This window comes from Hippoglossus stenolepis, chromosome 5 (genome assembly GCF_022539355.2).
Source record: "Hippoglossus stenolepis isolate QCI-W04-F060 chromosome 5, HSTE1.2, whole genome shotgun sequence".
Lineage (NCBI taxonomy): Eukaryota > Metazoa > Chordata > Actinopteri > Pleuronectiformes > Pleuronectidae > Hippoglossus > Hippoglossus stenolepis.
The window spans coordinates 4,563,672-4,588,920 of NC_061487.1; the positions used below are offsets into that span (position 1 = coordinate 4,563,672).

General features: G+C 40.1%; 2 protein-coding genes and 1 long non-coding RNA gene across 6 annotated transcripts; all 3 read right to left on the reverse strand.

Moving 5' to 3' along the window:
* Nucleotides 1-547: 547 nt before the first annotated feature.
* On the reverse strand, nt 548-5,518 carry LOC118109521. 2 transcript variants are annotated; one of them, XM_035156680.2, is made up of 5 exons: nt 4,885-5,518; nt 4,616-4,744; nt 4,287-4,449; nt 3,065-3,211; nt 548-939 (listed from the first exon to the last, which is right to left on the reverse strand). In XM_035156680.2, the coding sequence occupies exons 2-5, from the start codon at nt 4,621-4,623 to the stop codon at nt 670-672; spliced, it is 588 nt and encodes a 195-aa protein (XP_035012571.1). In that variant the 5' UTR covers nt 4,624-4,744; nt 4,885-5,518; the 3' UTR covers nt 548-669. The 2 variants fall into 2 exon arrangements, with proteins under 2 accessions (XP_035012571.1, XP_035012570.1); XM_035156679.2 differs by having other exon boundaries at nt 4,616-5,518.
* A 1,511-nt stretch (nt 5,519-7,029) lies between these two features.
* Nucleotides 7,030-11,528, reverse strand: LOC118109523. Of its 2 annotated transcripts, XM_047340025.1 has the most exons (5): nt 9,407-9,695; nt 9,061-9,301; nt 8,210-8,347; nt 7,325-7,611; nt 7,030-7,236 (listed from the first exon to the last, which is right to left on the reverse strand). In XM_047340025.1, the coding sequence occupies exons 1-4, from the start codon at nt 9,583-9,585 to the stop codon at nt 7,342-7,344; spliced, it is 828 nt and encodes a 275-aa protein (XP_047195981.1). In that variant the 5' UTR covers nt 9,586-9,695; the 3' UTR covers nt 7,030-7,236; nt 7,325-7,341. The 2 variants fall into 2 exon arrangements, with proteins under 2 accessions (XP_047195981.1, XP_047195980.1); XM_047340024.1 differs by lacking the exons at nt 7,030-7,236; nt 9,407-9,695 and adding an exon at nt 11,216-11,528 and having other exon boundaries at nt 7,262-7,611.
* Nucleotides 11,529-12,507: 979 nt separating this feature from the next.
* On the reverse strand, nt 12,508-16,864 carry LOC118109524. Of its 2 annotated transcripts, none has more exons than XR_007032730.1 (3): nt 16,475-16,864; nt 15,243-15,359; nt 12,508-12,867 (listed from the first exon to the last, which is right to left on the reverse strand). It is a non-coding gene; the product is annotated as an uncharacterized LOC118109524 (long non-coding RNA). The 2 variants fall into 2 exon arrangements; XR_007032731.1 differs by having other exon boundaries at nt 12,508-12,870.
* Nucleotides 16,865-25,249: the final 8,385 nt, after the last annotated feature.

Here is a 25,249-nt window from a genome sequence, read left to right on the forward strand (position 1 = left end):
TTCCTGAGAGTGCTGGCTCTGAGGACACCTGTTGACGTTTTGGATCCTGGACCATCTGTTGAATGAAGATTCATCCAAATAAGGATTTTATTTATTGTTAGTTACAGCTGATTGTTTCTAAACTACGATTTAATTTTCAAGTTTTTATCACTTTTCTGTCTACATTTTACTACCCTCTATGGAAGCCCGTTTTTGCCAAGAGAAAAAACAACATGAAATGATAAAAATAATAAATCATTCATTTTGTACTTATCTCATAAGTTTGACTGGTAATGTCATAGAAAGTAAAGTTTTGTGACTTGGTCTGTAAACTTTTAATGGCCCAATAGTGTTTTCTGGAAGAAAAGGTCTTCCAGTAAAAAAATATTTAATATAAACAAATTTGATTATTTATGTTTTTATAATTTTATCTGTTAATCGTTTCTGGTTAAATCAAGTCAGAGTGAATTATTCATGCACAGAATAATTCATGCATAATAATAAAATCAAATTTATTATTAATACATTTATTTTTAAGACAAAACGTAATACAAAAATTACAAAAAAGTAAAAAGTAATCAGCACATGCATTTATGGTTTGATTGACAAACAAGCAGCAGACATTTTGGCAGTTGAACAAAGCAATAAAAAAAGAGTGATGTCAGATTTACATCACAATCTTTTTCCCTGTCACAGTTGTTTAAGCAGGAGTGCATACGGGCGGATGGCTTTTTCCACAATCTCCTCCTCCTGTCTCTCAGACAACCCGTCCCTGATTGGAACCAGCCAATACAAACTGTTGTTGTGCTTCTCTCTGTACTGGGGGTTGACTCGATTCTGCAGAACCACTTGGTAATTCTTGCCCGTTGAGACGGAGATGAAGGATTTGGTGTAGGGTAACGCCTCAGATATGTATGGTGTAGAATAAATCCCCCTGCCGTACACCTGACCTGGGCCTGCCTGTTGAGAGGAAACAAAATTTTACATTTTACCCTGAAACACTGCCAACTGTGCTCCCAGTCAAATTCAATTTACACCTCTTATATACAGGTTTGTTAAAACCTGGGTGAACCTGCTAAAACAAGGTGAGTGACTCTTTTCCCATTGCCAGGAGAGGAGCTTGCCATTTTGCTTTTTTTTTACCCGTTTGAAGTGAATGACAACTGTGGCATTAGCTCATTCAACCAGGTGTTATGTTTCCATCACTGGCGATTGGAGCTGGAGCTGATAAAAACCTGTGTCTACTACGGAATCGTTTGACCATGGAGTGAATGCTCTTTGCATCCTTTCCCATTGAAGACAAAATCCAGATGTTAGTGGGTGTTATTGAGTTTTTTGACCAGTCGAGAAATAAGCTTTAAAAAAACAAAAAAGTGTGCTTTTAATCAAATGTTGACTTCCATCCATCCTCTGTACCAAGAAGGCCTGTTTTATGGAGAGCCACTGAGATGCTCATCCTTTTCATGGGTTATCCCATCTTTGCAGAGGACAGCTGAAGAAGCTCTGCCAAGGTAATGTTGGGTTCTTGTTCACCTCCTTGTCCAATACCCTTTTTGCCTGGTTACTCAGTTTAGCTGAACAAACAACTCTGGGGGGCCTGTTGGATCTAAAACATCTACATTCACAAAAATGAAGGCCACCGTGCTCCTGGAAAAACTTGACACTTTTTTAACCAGGTGGTAAAAACAATAGCTTGAATATATGAGTGAAGGGTATTAAGCTGCAGCATGCACTTTCACCACTAGATGTCACTATATCCTACACACTGAACCTTTAAGTTATTTAGCACAATACAGTGCTATGTTTGATCAGTGGTGTATGATCCCTATTCAAAATCCAGTTTATGTAATTTTGGGGTTTAGGATTGCCGACACTGGTATGATGAAAACATTAGATATGCGCCACCAGAGCTCCTTATCTGTAAGTTGGGTACGAAACTTGATAATAGTTCCTTGTTTGTCTACTGTATTAAGCCTTATGGGCACATTTCGTTTCTTTTGTAAAATTAGGTAGCTTCAAAGTTAGAAGTACTGAATGAGTTTATAGGGCACTGTTGTGAATGTTTTCTGTTTTCCTCATGATTTAGTTCCTGCCGTATTTGTACCACAATGCTATACTTTAAACCGTATGTGCGCTATATTTTGACTGTATTTGCACATTGGTTGTATCTTATTGATGCAGTATTTGCACTTTATAAATACAGAAATAGTACTGTAATTCGTTTGTTTTGTCAGTTGGAAGATTGAGCATATATATTCAATGAAGAATGAGCTGCTCAACAACCTATATGACACAAAATCATTGAGATGCAAAGCAAAAGAGAGCTCAGAGCTACTGCTGGAGCTCCACAAATACATGTTAGCGCTGAGGGATTTTTCGGTTCTGAGGAGATGTAAAATATGCACTGAACTCTCCGGATATTCTTTGAAGGGGCAGTTTGTGAGCACGTAAATGTCAGAGAGAGACCCTCTTCTCATGACTTTTCTCTCACCAGCCCACAGGTAAAAACTCTGGAAAATTTCCAAATTAGCCAATTTGAGAACACAGAATGAGATCCTTTGCAAGATTCACTGCGAGTGAGTGGGGGGTTGAGAACGTTATTAAGAAGCGACAGATGCAAAATAAAAAAATAAAAAGATTCTCAAGATGAAAAAGTGGTGCCAAACACGTGGAAGACACTGATGAAGATGTCAAGAGGGTTTTTTGGCATAAGGGCTGCCGTTGGTGTCAATGTGCTGTTGAAAAAAACAAAACACATGATGCCTGCAGCTGAATGAATACGTTACGTCGTTCCTCTGCCTGCTGAAAAGAGAATCTACTGCTGCATTGTTAATGAGTTAAAGACAAACACAAACACAACTAATGTCCTACTAAATCCAACACCACAAAAACTCAATCTTCTCAAGTACACACAAAGTCTATACTTAGATTACAACCCTGTTTCCTTTTTCCATCCACTACAAAGTTTACACCGTTATGTTAATTCTGTCATGCCACCCTATTCATTAAACCCTGGTGGTCTCACTAGTTTTCACTTATCCCACTCAGTTATAAAAGCAACAACATTAACAGAAATAAAACAAACCTTGAATTGTGATATGATGATGCCTTGAGCGCCGATCTTTGATGTCCCATGGTAGGACACGGGCCACTCTCCTGCCTTTGAGTCTGTGGTGGTGCAGAAGCCTCGCTCTCCCAGCCAGGCGTTTCCATCCGGGTATTTATCCAGCACCTTGGATCAAAGGACAAATTAATCATATAAGGCAGCCATTTCTGTTTGTTTTTTTACTTGGGTAAATCTAAGATAAGATAGAAGGTTCAAGCTGCAGTCGTCGCAAATGGGCTCCATTTCTGGAAATATCACCTTCACTTCAACTTAAAAATGTGCAACACAAGAACTTTTTTTCCCAGAGCCATTAAAGCTGCTATCGTCCGCAAAGACGTCAGAATCAAATCAAGTTTCCTTCTCAGTTAGCTCGCTAACACACAAACACAAACATTGTGGGATAGATTTAGCAAATGTTTAGCTTTTTTTTTATGATCTAGGCTTTGAAATGTTGAAACTCTTTGTTTAAAAAACTTGAAATGTAATAATAATGAAAAAGGTTTGCATGATTGAAACTTTTGAAAAGTTTTGAAGACTTGCAGAATGATTTGAAAAAAATCTCTGCAAACATTATTTTATATTTGAGTTTTCCTTCAGCAACACTGTTCACGGTGTTTCTCAAACACAGTTTCAGAGTTTCAGCTTGGTCACTGTTGCATCAATTTGTTTTCCAGGTTTCAAGCTTTGTAAATGTTGATCCGAAAACTGGTGCACATACGTTGTTCTGAAACTTTGAAACACTTTTGAAAAGGGCACATCTTTATTTTGACACTTTGCGGATGTACTCCTATTGCAGTCTGTTATTTCAGAGTTTTTTTATATATGCAAGTTTTTCAATGTTTTATTTAGAAAAATGTATCTGGAATAGAATAGCCTAAATTATTGTAACCAAATTGATTACATTACTCATTACAAAATTGGAATGTAATTTGTAACTGATTTAAAATAATCCCAACCTGACCCTGGTTGGCACTTTCTGAGATTTCACATCGAGAGTACACATCCTAAGCGACAGAAAGATAAGCCAAGGCTATGAAAGTGAAACAAAGGGTTATTTTCTGTAATTTATTCTGTTGGTCAAAAGAGGAAAAGGACGGTTCAGTAGTTTCTTCTCTGTCCAGTCAGTCTGGATGACACTGAGAAAAGATCTGTAAAAGTCCAGTATGAATGAAGACTGCATATAGAGTGTGGTTAAATTCACCTTAAGAGCGTAACGTTTCCAGCCACAGGGGCGCTCATACACCTCCCCTCCTCTGTAATACTTCTCTGTGTCTTTCAAATCAGTGAAATCAAAGTCAAACTTAGGATCGAAGAATTCTTCCTCATCAATAACCATCTCTCTCAACGCTGATCGGAGAGGAGACCTGTGTGGAGACAGATAAACAAAGAAAAAATAACATGGAACAGATTTGACAGGGCAAGAGAAGATGCAGGCTTTTACAACAGACTTCTTCTCAACTCAGCGAGGGGAAAAGAGAAAAGGAAATAAAATGAACAAAATAAAAATAGAATGAGAGCTTTTTACAGTACCTTCCCATGAGAGCAGATATGAAGCCATTGATGGCGAAATTTGAGCTTGATCCAGCCACAAGTTTTGAACCTTGAAGAGATGTGACACTGGCATTGCAGAGGAGGGAAATTGCCTCCAATAAAACGTCTCTATCAGACATTGTGAAGTTGTTGAGGGAGAATAGGAATTAAAAAATGAACAAATAGAAAAGAAAAAGTTAGTTCAGGGTGGGCTTTATATGTCAATGTGTAAAGAACAGCCCACTCAGGATCAGGTTACACAGGCATACCAATGTTTTAAATAGACTGCAGCTTTAAGTAGTTTCACTTTCACTTCTGAGAAAAAGCCTCTCTGCCGTGAAATTGCATCAGGGTCTTCACTCCTGGCTTTCACCATTATCATCTGAACGCAAGTGGAAACATTTTATCAGTCCACCCAAACACAGTCTTTATGTGCAAGATTATGACAAACAAATCTCACCTGGGAGTTTTTTCTCAAACTCATAGATGAAAAATTGTTAATTAAATGTTTTTTGTCTTAAGCTCAAATGGAAACCTCTTTCTTACAATTTAAATGTCTTACACGATTCTAAAGTTCTTTATTGTTTCATGTGCTTTTCACCCAAAAATATTTTCAATAGAAAAGCAGGAACAAAAGAGCTTTTTGCAGACATGCACTGTACTCCAGGTAAACTGACATTCTCCAGAGGGGCTGTGTGTAAGGACGCAACTGTCCAAGTGAGAGTTTCTCCTGCCAGGCCCTGAGTAAAAACTCAGGCTAATGATGAAGTTTCTGATACGCGTCAGATGTATAACTGAAAAAAATAAACAGACAAAAAGAATACATATATCTCAGGATGAAAAAGCGGTGGTATACACATAGAAGACACAATTGAAGGTGTTAACAGAGCTTTTAGAGTTGAGGGCAAAGATGGACGACATGACTGCTCCCCAAAAGGGAAGCCAAAGCATCTTGATTGCTACCTGGTGGCGGGCTGCAGTTTAGATTGACACCTGAAACTTGGCTTCATCCCACAATCACTACTGTGCAAACTGTCTCCACGTGATGTCATAAGTGCAAAATGGAAAAGTTCATATTCAGGATATTTAGGCTTTAGTCCTGGATAGTGGGAGGAAGTGGAAATGCATCATCCATCTTCATATACAGTATGTTTGCAACATTAGGGTGAATACAGTATGTCCCAACTCCAGCTTCATGCATGTGGCATATCTTGCTGTGAAACTAATCCTTTAATAATGTGACTCTGGGCAGTTTGGTGTATATATGCTTAATAAAATTCAAATACCTGCAGTGAAAATTACATTTAGATGGCTATAAATAAAAGCTACAAAAGAAATCACAATGCATTTAAAGCCTATAAATATCTTTATGCATATCTGTTTTTCAGACTATCACAACCCACACACACAAAAACACAAAGTTACACTTGCACACATAAGAGCCAATGAGCTTTTCAGTCCTTCAGCTATATGCAAATATTCTTTCTGAAGACATCATGCAGGACAGAGAAAACAAACCGAGGCGCGCGCACGCACACACACACACACGCGCGCACACAGCCTGCAGCTGTGTTGAGGGCTCTGCTGCCCAATAGACGCAGCTCCTTGCAGCCTATTTTTATCCTTAATGCCACAGTAAACCAACACAGGCCTGCTGCTTGATTAAACCTCATAGTCCCTGTGGGCAGAAGCACAAAAAGCCCCCAACATCTAATAGGGCCACAAGTGTGTTTATTTCTTACCCTGTGTGTGTGTGTGTGTGTGTGTGTGTGTGTGTGTGTGTGTGTGTGTGTGTGTGTGTGTAGCAGTCATGTGCATGCATTTCTATTATTCTGATTAAATGTGTGTCAGCACTTTATACCCGGCTGATTTAACCTCATACTGGAAAAAAAAATCTGTATACTCATACACATACACGCACGGGTACAGTCATCGGACAAAACCAAAAAGCTGGTTTGTGGATAAATACAAATCTTAAGTGCTAATAATCAATAACTAGATGCACCCGCACCGACAGACAAACACACATATAAACACACACCTCAGCAAATGTCAACACTCATGCACTAAGCCTGAATGTGTGTATTAAAAACGATGTGCTGTGAACAAAAACACATGATCTCCTCAGCAGAAGTATGCTCTACTCAGACTCCCACCCCTTGCCTGAATGTTCCCAAGATTTCAGTGTTGTTGTGAACGCGTCTGGAGAATCTCCTGCTGCGTTCTTCATCTGTGAAAGGGAAAACTTAGGAGAAACTCTGGACCCCATTCTGGAGATCATGTCTAGAACCTGCTTGTGATGCCTGTAAACAATCTTTATGGAGTGGAGAGACATCGATTGGAGAGACAAATTCATTTAAAACTTGATCTTATGCATCATAGCTTTTTTTTAAAAAGGAAACAGAGCAGGTAGATTGAGTTTGCAGGTTGTTTATTCCATCCGTCTATAAAGCACACATGCAGATGAGATACTATTTTTCCATATTCATCTTGATATGCAAATGACATGTGACAGCATCGGAGTACTTTGTTCGTATTACAATAAAATACAGGAATTGTTTTAAAGCCCAACAACTGGCCAGATATGTGTGTGTGTGTGTGTGTGTGTGTGTGTGTGTGTGTGTGTGTGTGTGTGTGTGTGTGTGTGTGTGTGTGTGTGTGTGTGTGTGTGTGTGTGTGTGTGTGTGTGTGCGTGTGTGTGTGTGTGAGAGAGAGACCTTCCTCTCTTAGACCTCTTTCAGCAGAAGGCCATAAGGACGGATGGCCCTCTCTACCATCTCCTGCTCTTCTGCTTCTGATGTTCCCTTTGGGATGGGGACCAGCCAGTAGAGGTCGTTATTGTACTTCTTTCTGTACTCAGGGTTGATTCGATTCTGCAGAACCACTTTGTACGTCTTGCCATTCTTGCAGGAGGTGAACGTTTTGGCGTAGTGGCTCGCCTCACTTATGTCCGGTGTGGAGTAAATCCCCCTGCCATAGACCTGCCCTGGTCCTGGCTGTTAAATAGAAGTATGAATTAGAATTTATTAACATTCATGGAATTTGTACAATAACATTTATAACAATAATTTTAACAATTACGACAATGATTGTATTGCAGTAGCATCATTGAAATACAGTGTGTCATTGTCTTAGCAACGTTGACAGTAATCACATCATGGTCTTTTTCTTCTTGCTCTCTGGCCTTCAATGTTTTTGTTATTGTTTGCATGTAGTTTTTAGCTTTCAAATTATGTTTGTTACTCTTAAATAAAAAAGGTAAATAAAGAGAGGAGATCATTTTACATTTTGTGGTTTGAAATCTGTCATCAGAGGGAGGCTTCAGTCAGGACATGTTGAAATTAAATGTAAAACTCAAAAGGAGTGTGTATGTCTTTTAAACTTAATTTGATCTGAGCATGAATTTTAATTTGCCTCCTATTAAACTGAGTTGAGGCAGAAATATCAGAGCTGGTTTGATTTACTGGACATTTAAATCAAAAGTTCCATATGCTGAAATGTAAAGTGTACTCATTCATGCAGTTACTGGGATACATAATGTGAATGTGTGATTCTACAGCATTCACACTGATAACAATGGATATGTAATCAAACCTCGTAGTGATCTCCGATGATGCCGTCGGCACCTTTCTTTGATGTCCCGTGGTAAGACACAGGCCACTCCCCTGGGCTTGACTGGGTGCCACGGTACGTGGTTCCCAGCCAGGTATTTCCACAATACTTGTCCAGCACCTGTGACAAAGTGTTGACATCACATGCTTTGGATGGTTTCTGATGAAGCAGAGACATTTGTTGCCTCTGTGTCTCTCTGTTTGCTTTGTGTTTTTGTGAGCAGGATTACATAAAAGGTGAAGGACAGATTTGCACCAAACTTGTTGGAGGATTGGGACATTGGGCCACAGAAGAACAAATTCAATCACTTTCCTTAAAGGAGACAGTTTGGTAGTTTTGGTTTCCACCCATCACTTTTCTCTTCCCCATTTCTCTCCTCTCACCCCAACCCCCACGAGACTGGTTCTGCTTGAGGTTTCTCTTTCAGTTAATGAGGGAGTTTTTTCTCTCTACAGTTGCCAAAGGAAATGTTGGGTTTCTCTATTATTTTTAAGGTCCCAACCTTACAATGTAAAGTGCCTGGAGATAATGTTCTGTATGTTGTGATTCGCCGTCATACAAATAAAATTGAATCAAATAAATCCACTGAGCACCCCTCGCTCTGCAGCAGACATCCAGAGATTAGCAGGTGAACATAGCGGAGGCTTTTAGCAGCTGAAGAGTTATAAAGAATTCTTCTCCCCAATAGATTTGTTATATTATTGATTATTTCTATGTATTGTTGCTCTTTAGCAGCAGGGACATTTAAATGGTATTTTATGTAGAGCAGTTTCACAAAAAAACTGTAAGGAGATTCTGAAATTACAAGTCAACTTTAACAAAGACATACCCACCTTGAGTCCAAATCGGTACCAACCGCATGGACGCTCGTACTTCTCTCCACCTCTCCAATAGGTCTCGGTCTCAGTCAGCTTGGTAAAATCATAGTTATACTGTGGGGCAAAGAATTCTTCCTCATCCAAAATGAGATTCTTCTTGATATCAACAACCTTCTCGTCCAGTGCGGGAGAGGAAGCTCCACCTCTGCTTTCCAGGATGGACTTGATGTGGTAGAAGCTGGATCTTGACACTTGGCTGTAGTGGGAAAGAAAGAGCTGTACATTAGAAAAATGCATTCACTAACTTCACAGAATAAAATCTGATCTCATGATTTAGGGTAAGAAAAGCTCCACTAATTACGAGTGTTCATCTCCATCAATGACAGTAGGGATGAGAAGCTTGATGGACAGATTCTGCCGTGGTCCCACATGAAGATTCGTTCTGGACAAACCAGCTGGTGATGCTTGTTCCTGGACAGACGTCACGTTGCCAGTGCAGAGTGCTCCCAGAGCCTCCAGTGCAATGCTTCTATCAACCATGTTTACAGTGAGCTCTCGTCCTACAGAAGTAATGAAGCGTCTTTTCTGGAAGGAAACTGAGGGTTCTGAGCTCCTGTCCTCTGGCTGTGTGGAATAAGGAAACCCAGTGATCTGAACGAGGACCTAGAGCTCATATTTATATGCAAACACTTTGTGATAAACACAGGTCCGGATTTGGGTGTGGCAAAGTTGAAAAGTTAATAATCTGTTTTTCTTATCACAGTTACAGGAACAGTGTGATGAAATCTTCCAGAGAAATGGGGACAGACACACGTGTTCATACACATATTATGAGGACAGTGGATTAGTCATCTGCTTTAATCATTAAATAAAATGGGGCTAAAACTTTTCATGTTGGGCTACATGTGCATATTTATCATGTAGTAAATACATGTAGTAAATAAAAAAGCTAAGTATTATCAATAATTTCATATCAGATCCGTCTGGAATTTAACATTCATGCATTAGACGAAATTGAAAATTGTCCAAAAAAAGCTAGATTTAATTTGCTACATTTTTAAATGACAAACTATATCACAAACTGTTGGCTGGCAATAGCATGTTGATAGTTATTGGAATAGAAATATACAATAAGAGGTCACTTTGTTTTTAATGAGTGGTAGTAATAGTTAAAGGTTCTGGTATTTTCTCTCTTGCTTCATACTTGTCTGGAAGCACAGACACTTACTGACAGTGGAGTTCTCCAAGGAAGAATCTTTGGCTTTATTCTTTTTTAAGATACAAGCCCACACACCAACATTAACCAACAACACAGTGTTCTGCAGATGATAAAAAGACCACAAATGTATTTGTCTTCTCAAGTGTTCTTATAACTCAAAACTAAATAAAAAGGGAAGTTTGGTGCTGCTTGATTGGATTTAAGGGAACTGTTGGGCCTTGGTGGACGACTGTGCCCTACTGAGTGCCATTCTAGTGCTGAAGTGCAAGCGACTGTTTTTCTACAAGCAACTATGTTATACTCGTATTTCTACTTTCTAATTTAAGAAAACAATTGTAGTCGTTTTAAACAGCCGGTTTCAGTTAGGTTATGAGAGAGCTCAGAAACTGTCAATTATCAGGTTTCAATGTTGGTGGACAGCACAGAGACAGGAACATCAGTATACAGTAGTGACAAGAACAACATTTATTCAAACATTAATAAGAGCAGCGAGACAGAGACGATGAAAAGTACAGTCAGGTGCAGAAAAACATCAGCATCCTCTGAATATTTTCATAGTTTAAAACATAGTACTCAGAATTCAGTCAAGATTTCACTGATTCAAAACTCTGTTGTCTTAACTGGATCATCAACAGAGTTTCTGGAGACAGAAACCTGTTGAGTCCAGTTTACTGCAGAGGCCAGCAGGTCCACGTGTTCAGGAGGATGTGGATCAGAAGGAGAGGTTGATGAGCGGAGCGTTGTCCTCCTTCTTGTCTTCTGGACTCCACCTGATGAGCGGAGAGCTCAGGTCGATCAGCTGCTTTAACGAAACAACACATTTTTGGTTGAGCTTTTTGAAAACATCTTAAAGTTTACTTTTTAATCATGAATTTTTACTTCATCTCCTCTAAATAAAACAGAATAAAATCTGATCTCATGATTTAGGGTAAGAAAAGCTCCACTAATTACCAGTGTTCATCTCCATCAATGACAGTAGGGATGAGAAGCTTGATGGACAGATTCTGCCGTGGTCCCACTTGAAGGTTCTCTCTGGACAAACCAGCTGGTGATGCTTGTTCCTGGACAGACGTCACGTTGCCAGTGCAGAGTGCTCCCAGAGCCTCCAGTGCAATGCTTCTATCAACCATGTTTACAGTGAGCTCTCGTCCTACAGAAGTAATGAAGCGTCTTTTCTGGAAGGAAACTGAGGGTTCTGAGCTCCTGTCCTCTGGCTGCGTGGAATAAGGAAACCCAGTGATCTGAACGAGGACCGAGAGCTCATATTTATATTCAAACACTTTGTCATACACACAGGTCCGGATTTGGGTGTGGCAAAGTTGAAAAGTTAATAAACTGTTTTTCTTATCACAGTTACAGGAACAGTGTGATGAAATCTTCCAGAGAAATGGGGACAGACACACGTGTTCATATACATTATGAGGGCAGTGGATTAGTCATCTGCTTTAATCATTAAATAAAATGGGGCTAAAACTTTTCATGTTGGGCTACAAGTGCATATTTATCATGTAGTAAATACATGTAGTACCTATAAAGCGAAGTATTATCAATAATGTCACATCAGATCCGTCTGGAATTTAACATTCATGCATTAGACGAAATTGAAAATTGTCCAAAAAAAGCTAGATTTTATTTGCTACATTTTTAAATGACAAACTATATCAAACTGTTGGCTGGCAATAGCATGTTGATAGTTATTGGAATAGAAATATACAATAAGAGGTCACTTTGTTTTTAATGAGAGGTAGTAATAGTTAAAGGTTCTGGTATTTTCTCTCTTGCTTCATACTTGTCTGGAAGCACAGACACTTACTGACAGTGGAGTTCTCCAAGGAAGAATCTTTGGCTTTATTCTTTTGTAAGATACAAGCCCACACGCCAACATTAACCAACACAGTGTTCTGCAGACGATAAAAAGACCACAAATGTATTTGTCTTCCCAAGTGTTCTTATAACTCAAAACTAAATAAAAAGGGAAGTTTGGTGCTGCTTGATTGGATTTAAGGGAACTGTTGGGCCTTGGTGGACGACTGTGCCCTACTGAGTGCCATTCTAGTTCTGAAGTGCAAGCGACTGTTTTTCTACAAGCAACTATGTTATACTCGTATTTCTACTTTCTAATTTAAGAAAACAATTGTAGTCGTTTTAAACAGCCGGTTTCAGTTAGGTTATGAGAGAGCTCAGAAACTGTCAATTATCAGGTTTCAATGTTGGTGGACAGCACAGAGACAGGAACATCAGTATACAGTAGTGACAAGAACAACATTTATTCAAACATTAATAAGAGCAGCGAGACAGAGACGATGAAAAGTACAGTCAGGTGCAGAAAAACATCAGCATCCTCTGAATATTTTCATAATTTAAAACATAATACTCCGAATTCAGTAAAGATTTCACTGATTCAAAACTCTGTCGTTGTCTTAACTGGATCATCAACAGAGTTTCTGGAGACAGAAACCTGTTGAGTCCAGTTTACTGCAGAGGCCAGCAGGTCCACGTGTTCAGGAGGATGTGGATCAGAAGGAGAGGTTGATGAGCGGAGCGTTGTCCTCCTTCTTGTCTTCTGGACTCCACCTGATGAGCGGAGAGCTCAGGTCGATCAGCTGCTTTAACGAAACAACACATTTTTGGTTGAGCTTTTTGAAAACATCTTCAAATTTACTTTTTAATCATGATTTTGGACTTCATCTCCTCTAAATAAAACAGAATAAAATCTGATCTCATGATTTAGGCTAAGAAAAGCTCCACTAATTACGAGTGTTCATCTCCATCAATGACAGTAGGGATGAGAAGCTTGATGGACAGATTCTGCCGTGGTCCCACTTGAAGGTTCTCTCTGGACAAACCAGCTGGTGATGCTTGTTTCTGGACAGACGTCACGTTGCCAGTGCAGAGTGCTCCCAGAGCCTCCAGTGCAATGCTTCTATCAACCATGTTTACAGTGAGCTCTCGTCCTACAGAAGTAATGAAGCGTCTTTTCTGGAAGGAAACTGAGGGTTCTGAGCTCCTGTCCTCTGGCTGCGTGGAATAAGGAAACCCAGTGATCTGAACGAGGACCTAGAGCTCATATTTATATGCAAACACTTTGTGATAAACACAGGTCAGGATTTGGGTGTGGCAAAGTTGAAAAGTTTAGAAACAGTTTTTCTTCACACAGTTACAGGAACAGTTTGATGAAATCTTGCAAAAAAATGGGGACAGACACGTGTTCATACACATATTATGAGGACAGTGGATTAGTCATCTGCTTTAATCATTAAATAAAATGGGGCTAAGACTTTTCACTGTTGGGCTACAAGTGCATATTTATCATGTAGTCAATACATGTAGTAAATTAAAAAGCTAAGTATTATCAATAATGTCATATTAGATCCGTCAGGAATTTTACATTCATGCATTGGACGAAATTGAAAATTGTCCAAAAAAAGCTAGATTTAATTGTTACATTTTTAAATGAAGAACTATATCACAAACTGTTGGCTGGCAATAGCATGCTTTTTGAAAACACATCTTAAAATTTACTTTTTAATCATGAATTTTTACTTCATCTCCTCTAAATAAAACAAATTCTTTAAAGAGCATGTTTTGTGCACGGGGGAGCTATACAATGTGAAGTGTTCATCCCTTATTTACTCCAAAACCATAAGCACTGTGGTCTGGCAGTCAGAGATTCCTTCACTTGCCACACTAATAAAAACACATTTGTTGTTATGTAACAAATTTGAAGCAACATCAGCCTCTATCAATTCATTCACTAATGGATTGAAATAACTTGAAGGATTATTACCAGTTTTAAAAATGGACAAACGACCTTAAAATGCACCAATTTCCCCTCTAATTCTAATCCTTTTAGGTGTAAATTCAGTGATGGATTTATATTATTTGATCAGTTTAAAGGGAGTTTTACCATTTAAAGCTATGCTTATAATCCAATATATACTGTGAAACAGATGCATTTATCCACTAGTTATACTTAAATTCATTTAAAACATCTTCTCTAAACAATCACCAACATGTACATAAACATGATTTTGATTGGGTTGTGGAAATAGCTGACACAACATTGACATATAGTTGGTCTCTACCTTCTCCTGAAGGAAATATTTGACTCTTCAGCTGCTAAATGCTCCACTTTGAGCGAAGAGATGACAGTGGCTTTTTTCTGAGGAAACAGATGAGTGCTGCAGCCGAAAACGACACAGAGAGCGGTGAGACTGAACCATAACAGTTAAGGTTGTGGCTTGGACGAAACAACGAACTGAAAATTACATGCGCCTTTTCAGACATGAACTCTGGATAATGCCTGGGCCCAGTTGTCCAGATTTTGCACTTTGCTTTTCACATGTGAAGAACGCAGCAGGAGATTGTGCGGGTCGGACGCGTTCACAACAGGAAAACATTCTGAATATTTAGGTGCTAATTGCCGTCTGGGTAGAAAGCACGTGTTTTGGTTTACAGCACATAAACAGCGGCATCTGCCCTTATGACCAGAGTTCTTGGATCTCATTGTCTTTGCAAGTTGGCATCTTCTCCTACATGTATGGCTCCTCTTCTTCATCCAGAGATATTAGTATTCTTTTTATCACGTGTAAGAAATATCAACACTGCCACTCGCTCGCGATGAATCCTCCGGAAGATATCTGGCTGTGTTCTCACAATGACATTCTCTGGAGTATTTTACTAGGGGGCTGGCAGGAGAAACTCTGGAGAATGCCTGCAATATTTGACTCGGACATTTGGGTTCTCACATACAGCCCCTCCAGATAATTTCAGGAGAATATCTGGTGTTCAGTGCATGTCTGAAAGCACATTATGAAGCTCTGTGAAGCTGAATAGCAACACACTCAAGTGATAATTCTCTGTAGGCTTAGGAAGGCCTGTCCACATACTTTTGGACATTTAGCATAACTTCACACATTATTGCTGTGAAAGTGTTACAACATATTGTCTGTGGATATAAGCAGGCATGTGGCGTTACCTGAGTTGTGGTGCAGGTCTTGCCATTGGTCCGGATCAAGTCGGGGGTGTTGTTTAGGTCGATGAGCAGTTTCTCTTGAGGCTGCAGAGTTGGAGCTGGAAGATCCAACAGGAGAATCTGTAGAGAGAACAGAGGGTGATGAGGATCTGTGAGGTAATGTTGAAAAATTCAGCTGACTGGGCACAAATAAAGAGGAAAAAAAAAAATACATCTCTTAACTCTGGACTGAACATGGGAAAGTTCAATGAAAAATTTATTTCAGAAAATGTATTCATAAATAAGTGAAGAGACAAGACACATTGTCCTGATCAGATTCAAGTTTAGTGCCACGAACATTTTTTTTACTCAGAACCAACACAGAACCAACACCTGAGATGAGACCAAGTCTGACAGGGCTTACAGACTAGAAAGAGACAAACCTGACACTTTGAGAAGTCTCACTGACAGACTTCACACATCATCAGGATCAAAAGCTGGAACAAGACGAGGCCACAAAATGTGGAGACCAAAAAGCTGTGACCAACAAGATCAAATCCTCTAATGAGTTTACAAACTGCAACAAGACGAAAAGCTGCACCGAGACGGGATACCTGTTACATTCTGGTCTCTGGTTGGAGGTGTAATGTTCATTTACATATTGCCATGTATGTTTGTTCTATGATGAGTTCACTTATGTGAAACCACTGGGACTTGAACTTTACCGTATCTCCTGCACATTTACACTGCTTGGTCTCTGCTTTATGTCAAACAGAAGAAACTACTGAGGCAGTGTGTCTAAGATAGACAGATAGATAGGTTCCAGCTGGCCCAGGTGACAGTTGTCCGAGCAACCAAGGTCATAGCACAGACCCATTCAGATATCATGGACCGAGCGTCTGGTCTAGGACGAGAACAGTCAGAGTCTGAACACTTCATGAAGCCACTGTATGAGGTCCTGCAGATTTTGTGACTTGTCAATATCGTCCTCATCATCCTAATGTAACAATAAGCACCACCCCCCACACTCTACACGTCCTACTAAATCCAACACCACAAAAACTCAATCTTCTCAAGTACACACAAAGTCTATACTTAGATTACAACCCTGTTTCCTTTTTCCATTCACTACAAAGTTTACACCATTATGTTAATTCTGTCATGCCACCCTATTCATTAAACCCTGGTGGTCTCACTAGTTTTGACTTATCCCACTAAGTTATAAAAGCAACAACATTAACAAAAATAAAACAAACCCTGAATTGTGATATGATGATGCCTTGAGCGCCGATCTTTGATGTCCCATGGTAGGACACGAGCCACTCTCCTGCCTTTGAGTCTGTGGTGGTGCAGAAGCCTCGCTCTCCCAGCCAGGCGTTTCCATCCGGGTATTTATCCAAAGGACAAATTAATCATATAAGGCAGCCTATTGGCTAAATGTTCTGAAACTGTGAAACACTTTTAAAAAGGGCACATCTTTACCACCCCCCCGTATTTATTCTGTTGGTCAAAAGAGGAAAAGGACGGTTCAGTAGTTTCTTCTCTGTCCAGTCAGTCTGGATGACACTGAGAAAAGATCTGTAAAAGTCCAGTATGAATGAAGACTGCATATAGAGTGTGGTTAAATTCATCTTAAGAGCGTAACGTTTCCAGCCACAGGGCGCTCATACCCTCCCCTCCTCTGTAATACTTCTCTGTGTCTTTCAAATCAGTGAAATCAAAGTCAAACTTAGGATCGAAGAATTCTTCCTCATCAATAACCATCTCTCTCAACGCTGATCGGAGAGGAGACCTGTGTGGAGACAGATAAACAAAGAAAAATAACATGGAACAGATTTGACAGGGCAAGAGAAGATGCAGGCTTTTACAACAGACTTCTTCTCAACTCAGCGAGGAAAAGAGAAAAGGAAATAAAATAACAAAATAAAAATAGAATGAGAGCTTTTACAGTACCTTCCCATGAGAGCAGATATGAAGCCATTGATGGCGAAATTTGAGCTTGATCCAGCCACAAGTTTTGAAACTTGAAGAGATGTGACACTGGCATTGCAGAGGAGGAAATTGCCTCAAATATAACGTCTCTATCAGACATTGTGAAGTTGTTGAGGGAGAATAGTGTTGTGCAATAATGCATTAAATGTGATACCATTAAATGGTGTGCCTTTCGGCATTCAATAAATTTGGTTATCAAAATAAAATATTGGTTAAATAATAACTTTAATTGATTAAAGTTACCTGGTGCACCACCCTTCAAAGGAAGGGAAAAGATAGCCAAATTATTGATTAGTCTCATAAAAGTACTAACTACAAATTTGGAACTCTGATTAACAATTAAATGAATAACTATAAACAAAATTACCATAGAGATAGTTAGCAATGTTGAAGGATATAGAGTTTGTACTGGAAAAATTAACTAAGTATGGTTGAAACCTATGTTGTAGTTGAAAAGTAAGTTTCATGACCTGTATCTACATACATCTACAACCTGTCCAAATACTTTATGACCTGAACTGTTTTATGGTCTGAACTGTGTTGACCTGAAAACTGTCAGACCCTTTATCACTTATTTACTCTCCAAAGAACTGAATGTATGTTTGCTTATCTCCAAAGGAAACATATGTACATCAGTTGTCTGTGTTTAGATTCCTCTCTCAACCTGCACCTACAGAACCAGTCTGAACTGGTTCTGAGAGATAGCCTTAGTCCTCCTATATAAGATCCTTGCATTTCAGTGTCCTGCATCTTCACTCTGAGATCCTTGTGACTCTCTGTGTTGATCCTTTCTGCAGAAAGAAAGCCCCTATTAAAATACACGTAGATAACTTTGGTGTTTCCAGCCTCTTGTATTTCCAGATTTCCATCACAATTTGGTGTCAGAAGTGGGATCGCACGACTGGATGCATCTGGACTCTGTGTCTTCGGTTAAGTGGCTTTCTTGGGAAAATAGTTTCCAACCTTAACCTCCCCATTAAGACAGGTGAGATGCAGGGACCGAGACCCGAGCCGGGATCGTCTCAGCGCTGCGATCTATCTGGTGAGAATCTGAGATTTCAAGTGTAATATACCAGCAAACATAGTGTTACGGAGAAGTTGGTCTAAGGGGATTGATCCTCCGACGGGTGAAAGCCCGTCGATTTTTAACCAAGGTTTAGAAGAAACCTGGAAGGTAGACTGACGAGGTACCTTAAAAAAAAAAGAGTTTGTTAAATAACACAACCACAGAGAGGACATAATACTGAGTTGTATTTGCATTGTTGAAACAAGACTCCAAAGGCGCGCTATGTAGAGAACTTCTTTAAGGCACTATGATTCATGTTGGTCAGGCAGGATATTTGAAAGTGTATTAAAAAAAAGAGATGAATTGAGAAATTACCAGTAACTAAGTAATTATAAGAGGAAATTACTATTGATTATATTATATAGGATGTATTATATTATTTTGAGGATGTTTATATTACTAAGTTTCCTATTTGCTCCTTACGATAGCGTTTTGGAGATTAATTGAAGACTTAAGGTAACTAATACTTAAAATTTTTTACAAAAATCTTTATATAGATAAAAGATAAATGTAAAAGATTTGGATAATGGAACTGATCTGAGTAATCCTAATATGATCTTCATGTGGAGGAACTATGGTGACACAGCACTAATTCTGATACAAGTGTGGATGAAAGAATGTGGGTTTCCAGCTGGGGGAGTTTTAGTATTGCGTAATATCTCCAAAATCAGACATGTCCTTTCTCAAAAGGATGCAGAAAAACTAATCCATGCCTTTGTTACATCCAGACTGGATTATTGTAATTCCTTATTATCAGGCTCCAGCAGTAAGTCGTTAAAGTCTCTGCAGCTTGTCCAACATGCTGCAGCACGTGTCCTGACAAGAACCAAGAAAAGAGAGCACATTTCTCCTGTGTTAGCTTCACTACACTGGCTTCCGGTTAAATCTAGAATAGAATTTAAAATTCTCCTCCTCACCTTCAAGGCCCTTAACAATATGGCACCATTATATCTTAAAGAGCTGTTAGTACCTTATCAACCACTACTAGAGCACTGCGCTCCCAGAATTCAGGCTTACTTGTCGTCCCTAAAGTCTCTAAAAGTAGAGTAGGAGCCAGAGCTTTCAGCTATCAAGCTCCTCTCCTGTGGAATCATCTCCCACTTTCAGTTCGGGAGGCAGACACCATCTGTACGTTTAAGAGTAGGCTTAAAACCTTTTTTTTGATAAAGCTTATAGTTAGAGCTGGTCCAGGCTTGTCCTAGACCTGCTCTTAGTTAAGCTGCTATAGGTCTAGAAGGTCGGGGGACATGACACACGGAGCTTCTCTTTCCAGCTTCTCCTTCCTCTTCTCAATCGTTATCACATCAAAGTAATTCATATCCCATCAATACATGTTACTGACTTGACTTCTTCCCGGAGTCCCTTTGCCTTATCGTCCGCAGATCCAGGGCGTCGGCCACATCATGGATTAGGATCTGTGGATCACGTATCAGAGGTCGTAATGGTGGATCCAGTATGGCGGATTCTGCATCGTGCTGGCTGATCGTGATAATAAAGGCGGATCCTTTATCGTGTTGGCATCAGATACTGGTGGTGGACCACGACCGAGGTGGCAGCTGATGATGGATCCTAATGGCGGCAGTGGACAATGACTGTGGACTATAGTGGCAACCGATCTTGATGGTGGATCATGATCTTGCTGGCTGCTGACCATAGACTATGATTGCAGCAGGACTGCTCGATACATAGTATTTCTCCTCAGACACTTGACCATTAATGACATTAATCCACCAATTCACTGACCTTCAGTTATACTTCAAAATGTTTACCCTTATCAATGCTGCTAAAACCTTTATCTTGATGTTCTCCTTTACACTTGACATCCATTGCACTTCTGTCCGTCCTGGGAGAGGGATCCTCACATGTGGTCTCTCTGAGGTTTCTACGTTCTTTTTCCCTGTTAAAAGGGTTTTTAAGTAGTTTTTCCTCACACTTGTTGAGGGTTAAGGGCAGAGGATGTCACACCATGTCAAAGCCCTATGAGACAAATTGTGATTTGTGAATATGGGCTATACAAATAAAATTTGATTGATTGATTGATTGATAGTATAAGGAATGTGGTTAGAAGAATTGCATCCAAGGGACAGAAAACACACTGGCAGGGACAGATAACACCTCACAAGTGTCTCAGTGTCTCAAAATGCAGGTTTCCGACCTCGACTCTTCCCCGCCGAGAAGACGACAACCAGAACAACACCAAGCTCCACCAGAAGCGAATGTTCCGCAGGCAGGAGCCCAGGCTCCACAACCTTTTCCACCTGATAAAGTTCCAGACCCACAACTGCTCTCTTCACCTCGCACCAGACAAGCGGGCAATATGGACTGGGACAGGATCCAGCCCAAATCGCGACGGTTGAAGTGACCTGATGTTGCCAGCCTGTTAAAACGTACAGGCATCAAGTGGGACTCAGGAAGAACTTAATAAAAGCACATGCAGTTGATGCGAAGAAAATAATTAAACATGAAGAAAAGAAGAAGAAAAGAGAGACTGATCTGCATAAAGCCTCAGTGACAATGTTCAGAGGTTAACATCGCACACGCAAAAGAAGAGGATTTCAAGTAAGAAGGGGAGACGGCATATGGAATGATGATTGGGACATTTGTTTTCACTGTGGAGAGAAGGGACATTGGGCAAGAAATTGTCCGAAGAAACAGCAACAAGCTTACAAGGCTGATTGAACCGAGGCGGGGATGGAGGAGAGGGAGGAACCAGCAACTTTGAACAGAGAGCGGAACACTTCACACATCAAGAGGGTGAATGCACCACACGAACACAAACACTTTCATAGAAGTATAGCCGAAGAAGTAAAAGATTTTTAGAAAAGCAAGACAAACTACTGATAGGAACATATGTTAAACATCAATGAGATGTATATGCTAATATGCCAACGCACACACTCACAGTGCTAGGGAAAGAGATTATATTCCTTGTAGTTTTAGGAGCAACACATTCTGTCATCAAGAGTGATATGTTTGACAGACATCCTAAAATGAGCGAATGAGTTGTTAGATCTGTGTTAGATTCAGGAAACACCGTGGTTGAAAATACATGACTCCTTAATATGAGGTGATAGCATCACAGAAAAATTCAAGTGTTCATTTTTGCTATCCTCATGTTGTCCAATTAATGTGATGGGAAGTGATGTAATTTGACTTTTGGGCATTTCTATCATTTCCACCCCATCAGGAGTCATAGTGGTCCGAACGGCTGATCTGGATCCACCACAGATTTCACATGCATTAAGTGTAATGCTGCTTCACTGTTATATGCGTATGAATGGAAGCTCTGTTCATCTGTTGTCACATCAATCAACACTGATCTAGTGGATAAGGCACATTCAGTCACACTAAGAACAGACACCACGTATATGCATCCAGAAGATTTACACTGCACTGCACTCAAACACAAAGGGAGAGATGCATGTTTTGAAAAAAGATGGTTTAGAGAAAGTTGTGAAGAGAATTTAACACTAAGTTGCATGTTCTGGAATGAACATAGATGTGCTGTTTCTGTAATTTTACTCAAACCAGAAAATAAGTCACCCTCTCAGTTCCTTCACAGATGTTCAGAGGATGCTTTCCTTTTTTGACTTTCCTGGTTCACACTCACATGTCTTGCTGTCAAAACACAAAAATGATGAATGGCAAGATTTGGGACCATGGATAAAAATAATAAATAAATAAATGTGTCAATGCTGACATTTGGGAAAAGATATCAGATCCTGTGGTTCAGTATAATCCATTTTTGAAAGTGTTTAGAAAATGATTTACATCAGTTGTTCACACACTCAGGACTGTTTAACTGGTACCAGACACACATACAGATGCCCAATATGCATATGTATATTTACATTATACAAACAACATTTCAAGGGCTCAGAGGTAATCATGATATGGGTTTAATTCAAAACATGGAACCTATGGTTATCACACCATAATCTGACAATATCCACTGAAACAGAAAGCCATCGATGGTATTACACCAGTTTTCAACTCTATTGAGGGCAGGTGTAATTGTTCCTTGCTAGGATTCACTAGTGTATACTTCGATTTTTCCGGTCAAGAATATTTTTGATAAAACACAACCTGATGATTTGCGATTCATCCAAGATTTGTAAGTTGTCCACGCCGCAGTACAACAACGCGCTCTGTCTGTTCCAAATCCTTAAACAATCTTTGAGCAAGTTCTGAAGCATAGTAAATGATTCTCTGTTGTTGATCTGGCAAATGCATTTTAGCGTTCAAATTGATAAAGACAGCCAATATTGGTTTGCGTTTGAGTTTAACAGAGACAGTTATACATTCACATGCCTATGTCAGTGCTATTTACAACCAGGCACTAAAAGAAAGCTTAAGATCATTAGAGATAACACCAGGAAGAGCACTTTTACAATATGTTGATGATTTAATGATTTGTGCTCCATCTAAAGAACAATGTGAAAAGGATTCTGTGGCTCAAATTAAAACATCTAGCTGCAGAAGGACATAAGGCAAGCCTGAAAATCTGCAGTTTGTAAAAGTACAAGTCTAAATTTTAGGGCATGTGATCACAACAGAGGGCAAATCCCTCCCCTAATAGAGTAACAGTAATTTAAATATTCCTAAACCTGTTACAAAGAAACAAGTGATGTCATTCCTGGGAATGTGCTCTTATTGCAGATCATTTATTCCTAACTATGCTGTCCTCGAGGAGCCCCTCAGCGCAATCCCACACGGGCAAGGCCTACAAGCATATAGTAAAGTCACATGGACTGATGACACAGAGAAAGCTTTCACTGACTTGAAACTGACCTTACAATTGACCCTGACTTTAGGACTACCCAACCCTGACCGACCTTTCACACAGGCAGTTGACAAGAAGGGGGCTACATGACATCAGTGTTACTCCCAGACCATGGGGCAAACAGAGACCTGTGGCATTTTTCTCAGCCAATCTTGATCCTGTTGATACAGGCCTCCTTACTTGTCTTAGAGCTGTAGCAGCTTCAGATAGACTGTCATGGCATCCAAGGATTTAGTAGGATACTCCCCACTCACCCTGCTGATCCCAAATGCTGTGTCTATGATACTATCTATAACATGCTGTTCTGTTGGAAATGTATAACATCACTGTGAAAAGATGTAATGTTCTAAACGCAGCTACTCTTCTTCCAACAGGAGATGGTGAACAACACAACTGTGTAGTAACAATAACCGAAGTTCGTTTCCCTAGACCAGACTTACAGGAAACACCTTTGAAGTATCCAGACTTTGAACTGTTTGTGGATCGATCAGCATCTCGCAATTCAGACACAGGAGAAAATCAAGTTGGTTTCTCTGTGGTAACAGCACATGATACATTGATTGCACGACCACTCCCTGCTGCTCTGTCTGCACAAGCAGCAGAGCTCACTGCTCTCATTGAAGCATGCAAATTGGCTGAAGGGAGAAGGGTGAATATCTACACTGACAGTAGATATGCATTTGGTGTAGTACATGATTTTGGCACGATTTGGAAACACAGAGAATTCGTTACATCATCAGGCAAAGCTATTGCACATCATGCTCTAGTGTCTCTGATGCTTGATGCTATCCTCCTCCCCAAACAGGTTGCAGTATGTAAATGTGATGCTCACACTTTTAATAATGACCCAGTATCACAAGGTAATGCCAGAGCGGATGCAACAGCAAGAGCAACTGCTCGCCAGCCACTATCTGCTTCACACATTCTCTTTCAGGTCGACCTAACCACCCCCACGGCTGACCTGCAGGAACTCCAACTTAGAGCCACAGCAGATGAGCGTGCACTTTGGAGGAGATGTTGGCTGCACGTATACAGATGGGGTGTGGGTGGGCTCTGATGATAAACCTTGTCTGCCAAAATATCTGTTTCCCTATGTTGGGACATGCTTTTAGTGAAACCACACTTCGGCCTACATGTGCCATCAAAAGCCTGAAGCCGCATGTCCCTCCAGGACTCAGTCTCCCAGGGGCCATCAACGTCACACAGAGGTGTGAAAACCCCCCCAGGGACACAGGTTTCAACTCCCATTGGTCACTCTGGACCCCATGACCTGTGAGGTCACCGGGCCAATATAAGGCCTGTCCCCACTTTCTCTTTCTACACTCCCTCCACGGAGAGAAGGCTGTCGAGCCTCTTTCCCTGCATCGCCGAGGGAAGAAGCCTGGCTTCTCCAGCTCACATCTTCTCTTTCCATCCAACACTTCGAGAGGAGCACAAAGGTGCAGCTTCCAGCTCATCTCACCAAGGAAACCTCCTCACACTCCAAGCTCTACCAACCCTTCAAGCAGCGACTCGATGTCCTGCTGGAGAACTTCAAACAGCAACACAGCTCAACAGAATCACTAAGGCAGGAGCCACAAGCCAGCAAGACGACTTCACAGAACTGCGAACTGCACAGCAACTCTTTTTCCCCTTTCCACGGACGGGTAACACAACTGGGCTTAATAATTATACTAGGCTAAGCAAGACTGTTTATTCGATTCTGTGTGATGTTTATAAGTTTGATTTGTGGTGTTGTGATATTGTGGTTACAAGTTGTTGAGAACGTTAATGTTAGTTATGCTCTTCAGTCCTTCCTTGCATGCATCTAGCAACTTTCTCTAATTTGGCACACACACACACAGACACACGCATAACTCTTCACCTACTTAGCTCGGACCCCGCTACATGTCGTAAGAATTCCAATAGGGGGATTATATTCATAATAAATGTTTTTCTTTCACAAATGTTTTTATTAATGTTGCATAAGTGAATTTTGCCAACCTCTACACTGTCAAGAACTCCATATCCTTCAACTTAGCTAACTATCTATATGGTAATTTTGGTTATAGTTATTAATTTAATTGTTAATCAGAGTTCCAAATTTGTAGTTAGTACTTTTATGAGGCTATCTTTTCCCTTCCTTTGAAGGGTGGTGCCCCGAGGTAACTTTAATCAATTAAAGTTATTATTTAATATTAATAATACATT

What these genes read in the sequence shown, in the direction of transcription:
- LOC118109521 (XM_035156679.2), bottom strand. Translation starts at nt 4,755, where the DNA reads ATGTCTGATAGAGACGTTTTATTGGAGGCAATTTCCCTCCTCTGCAAT. An exon ending in ATATCTGCTCTCATGGGAAG is followed by an intron (nt 4,450 to 4,615) that starts GTACTGTAAAAA and finishes GTCTCCACACAG; the next exon opens with GTCTCCTCTCCGATCAGCGT. An exon ending in TCATCATATCACAATTCAAG is followed by an intron (nt 940 to 3,064) that starts GTTTGTTTTATT and finishes TCCTCTCAACAG; the next exon opens with GCAGGCCCAGGTCAGGTGTA.
- LOC118109523 (XM_047340025.1), bottom strand. Translation starts at nt 9,585, where the DNA reads ATGGTTGATAGAAGCATTGCACTGGAGGCTCTGGGAGCACTCTGCACT. An exon ending in GGTACCGATTTGGACTCAAG is followed by an intron (nt 8,348 to 9,060) that starts GTGGGTATGTCT and finishes ACTTTGTCACAG; the next exon opens with GTGCTGGACAAGTATTGTGG. An exon ending in TCATCGGAGATCACTACGAG is followed by an intron (nt 7,612 to 8,209) that starts GTTTGATTACAT and finishes TCTATTTAACAG; the next exon opens with CCAGGACCAGGGCAGGTCTA.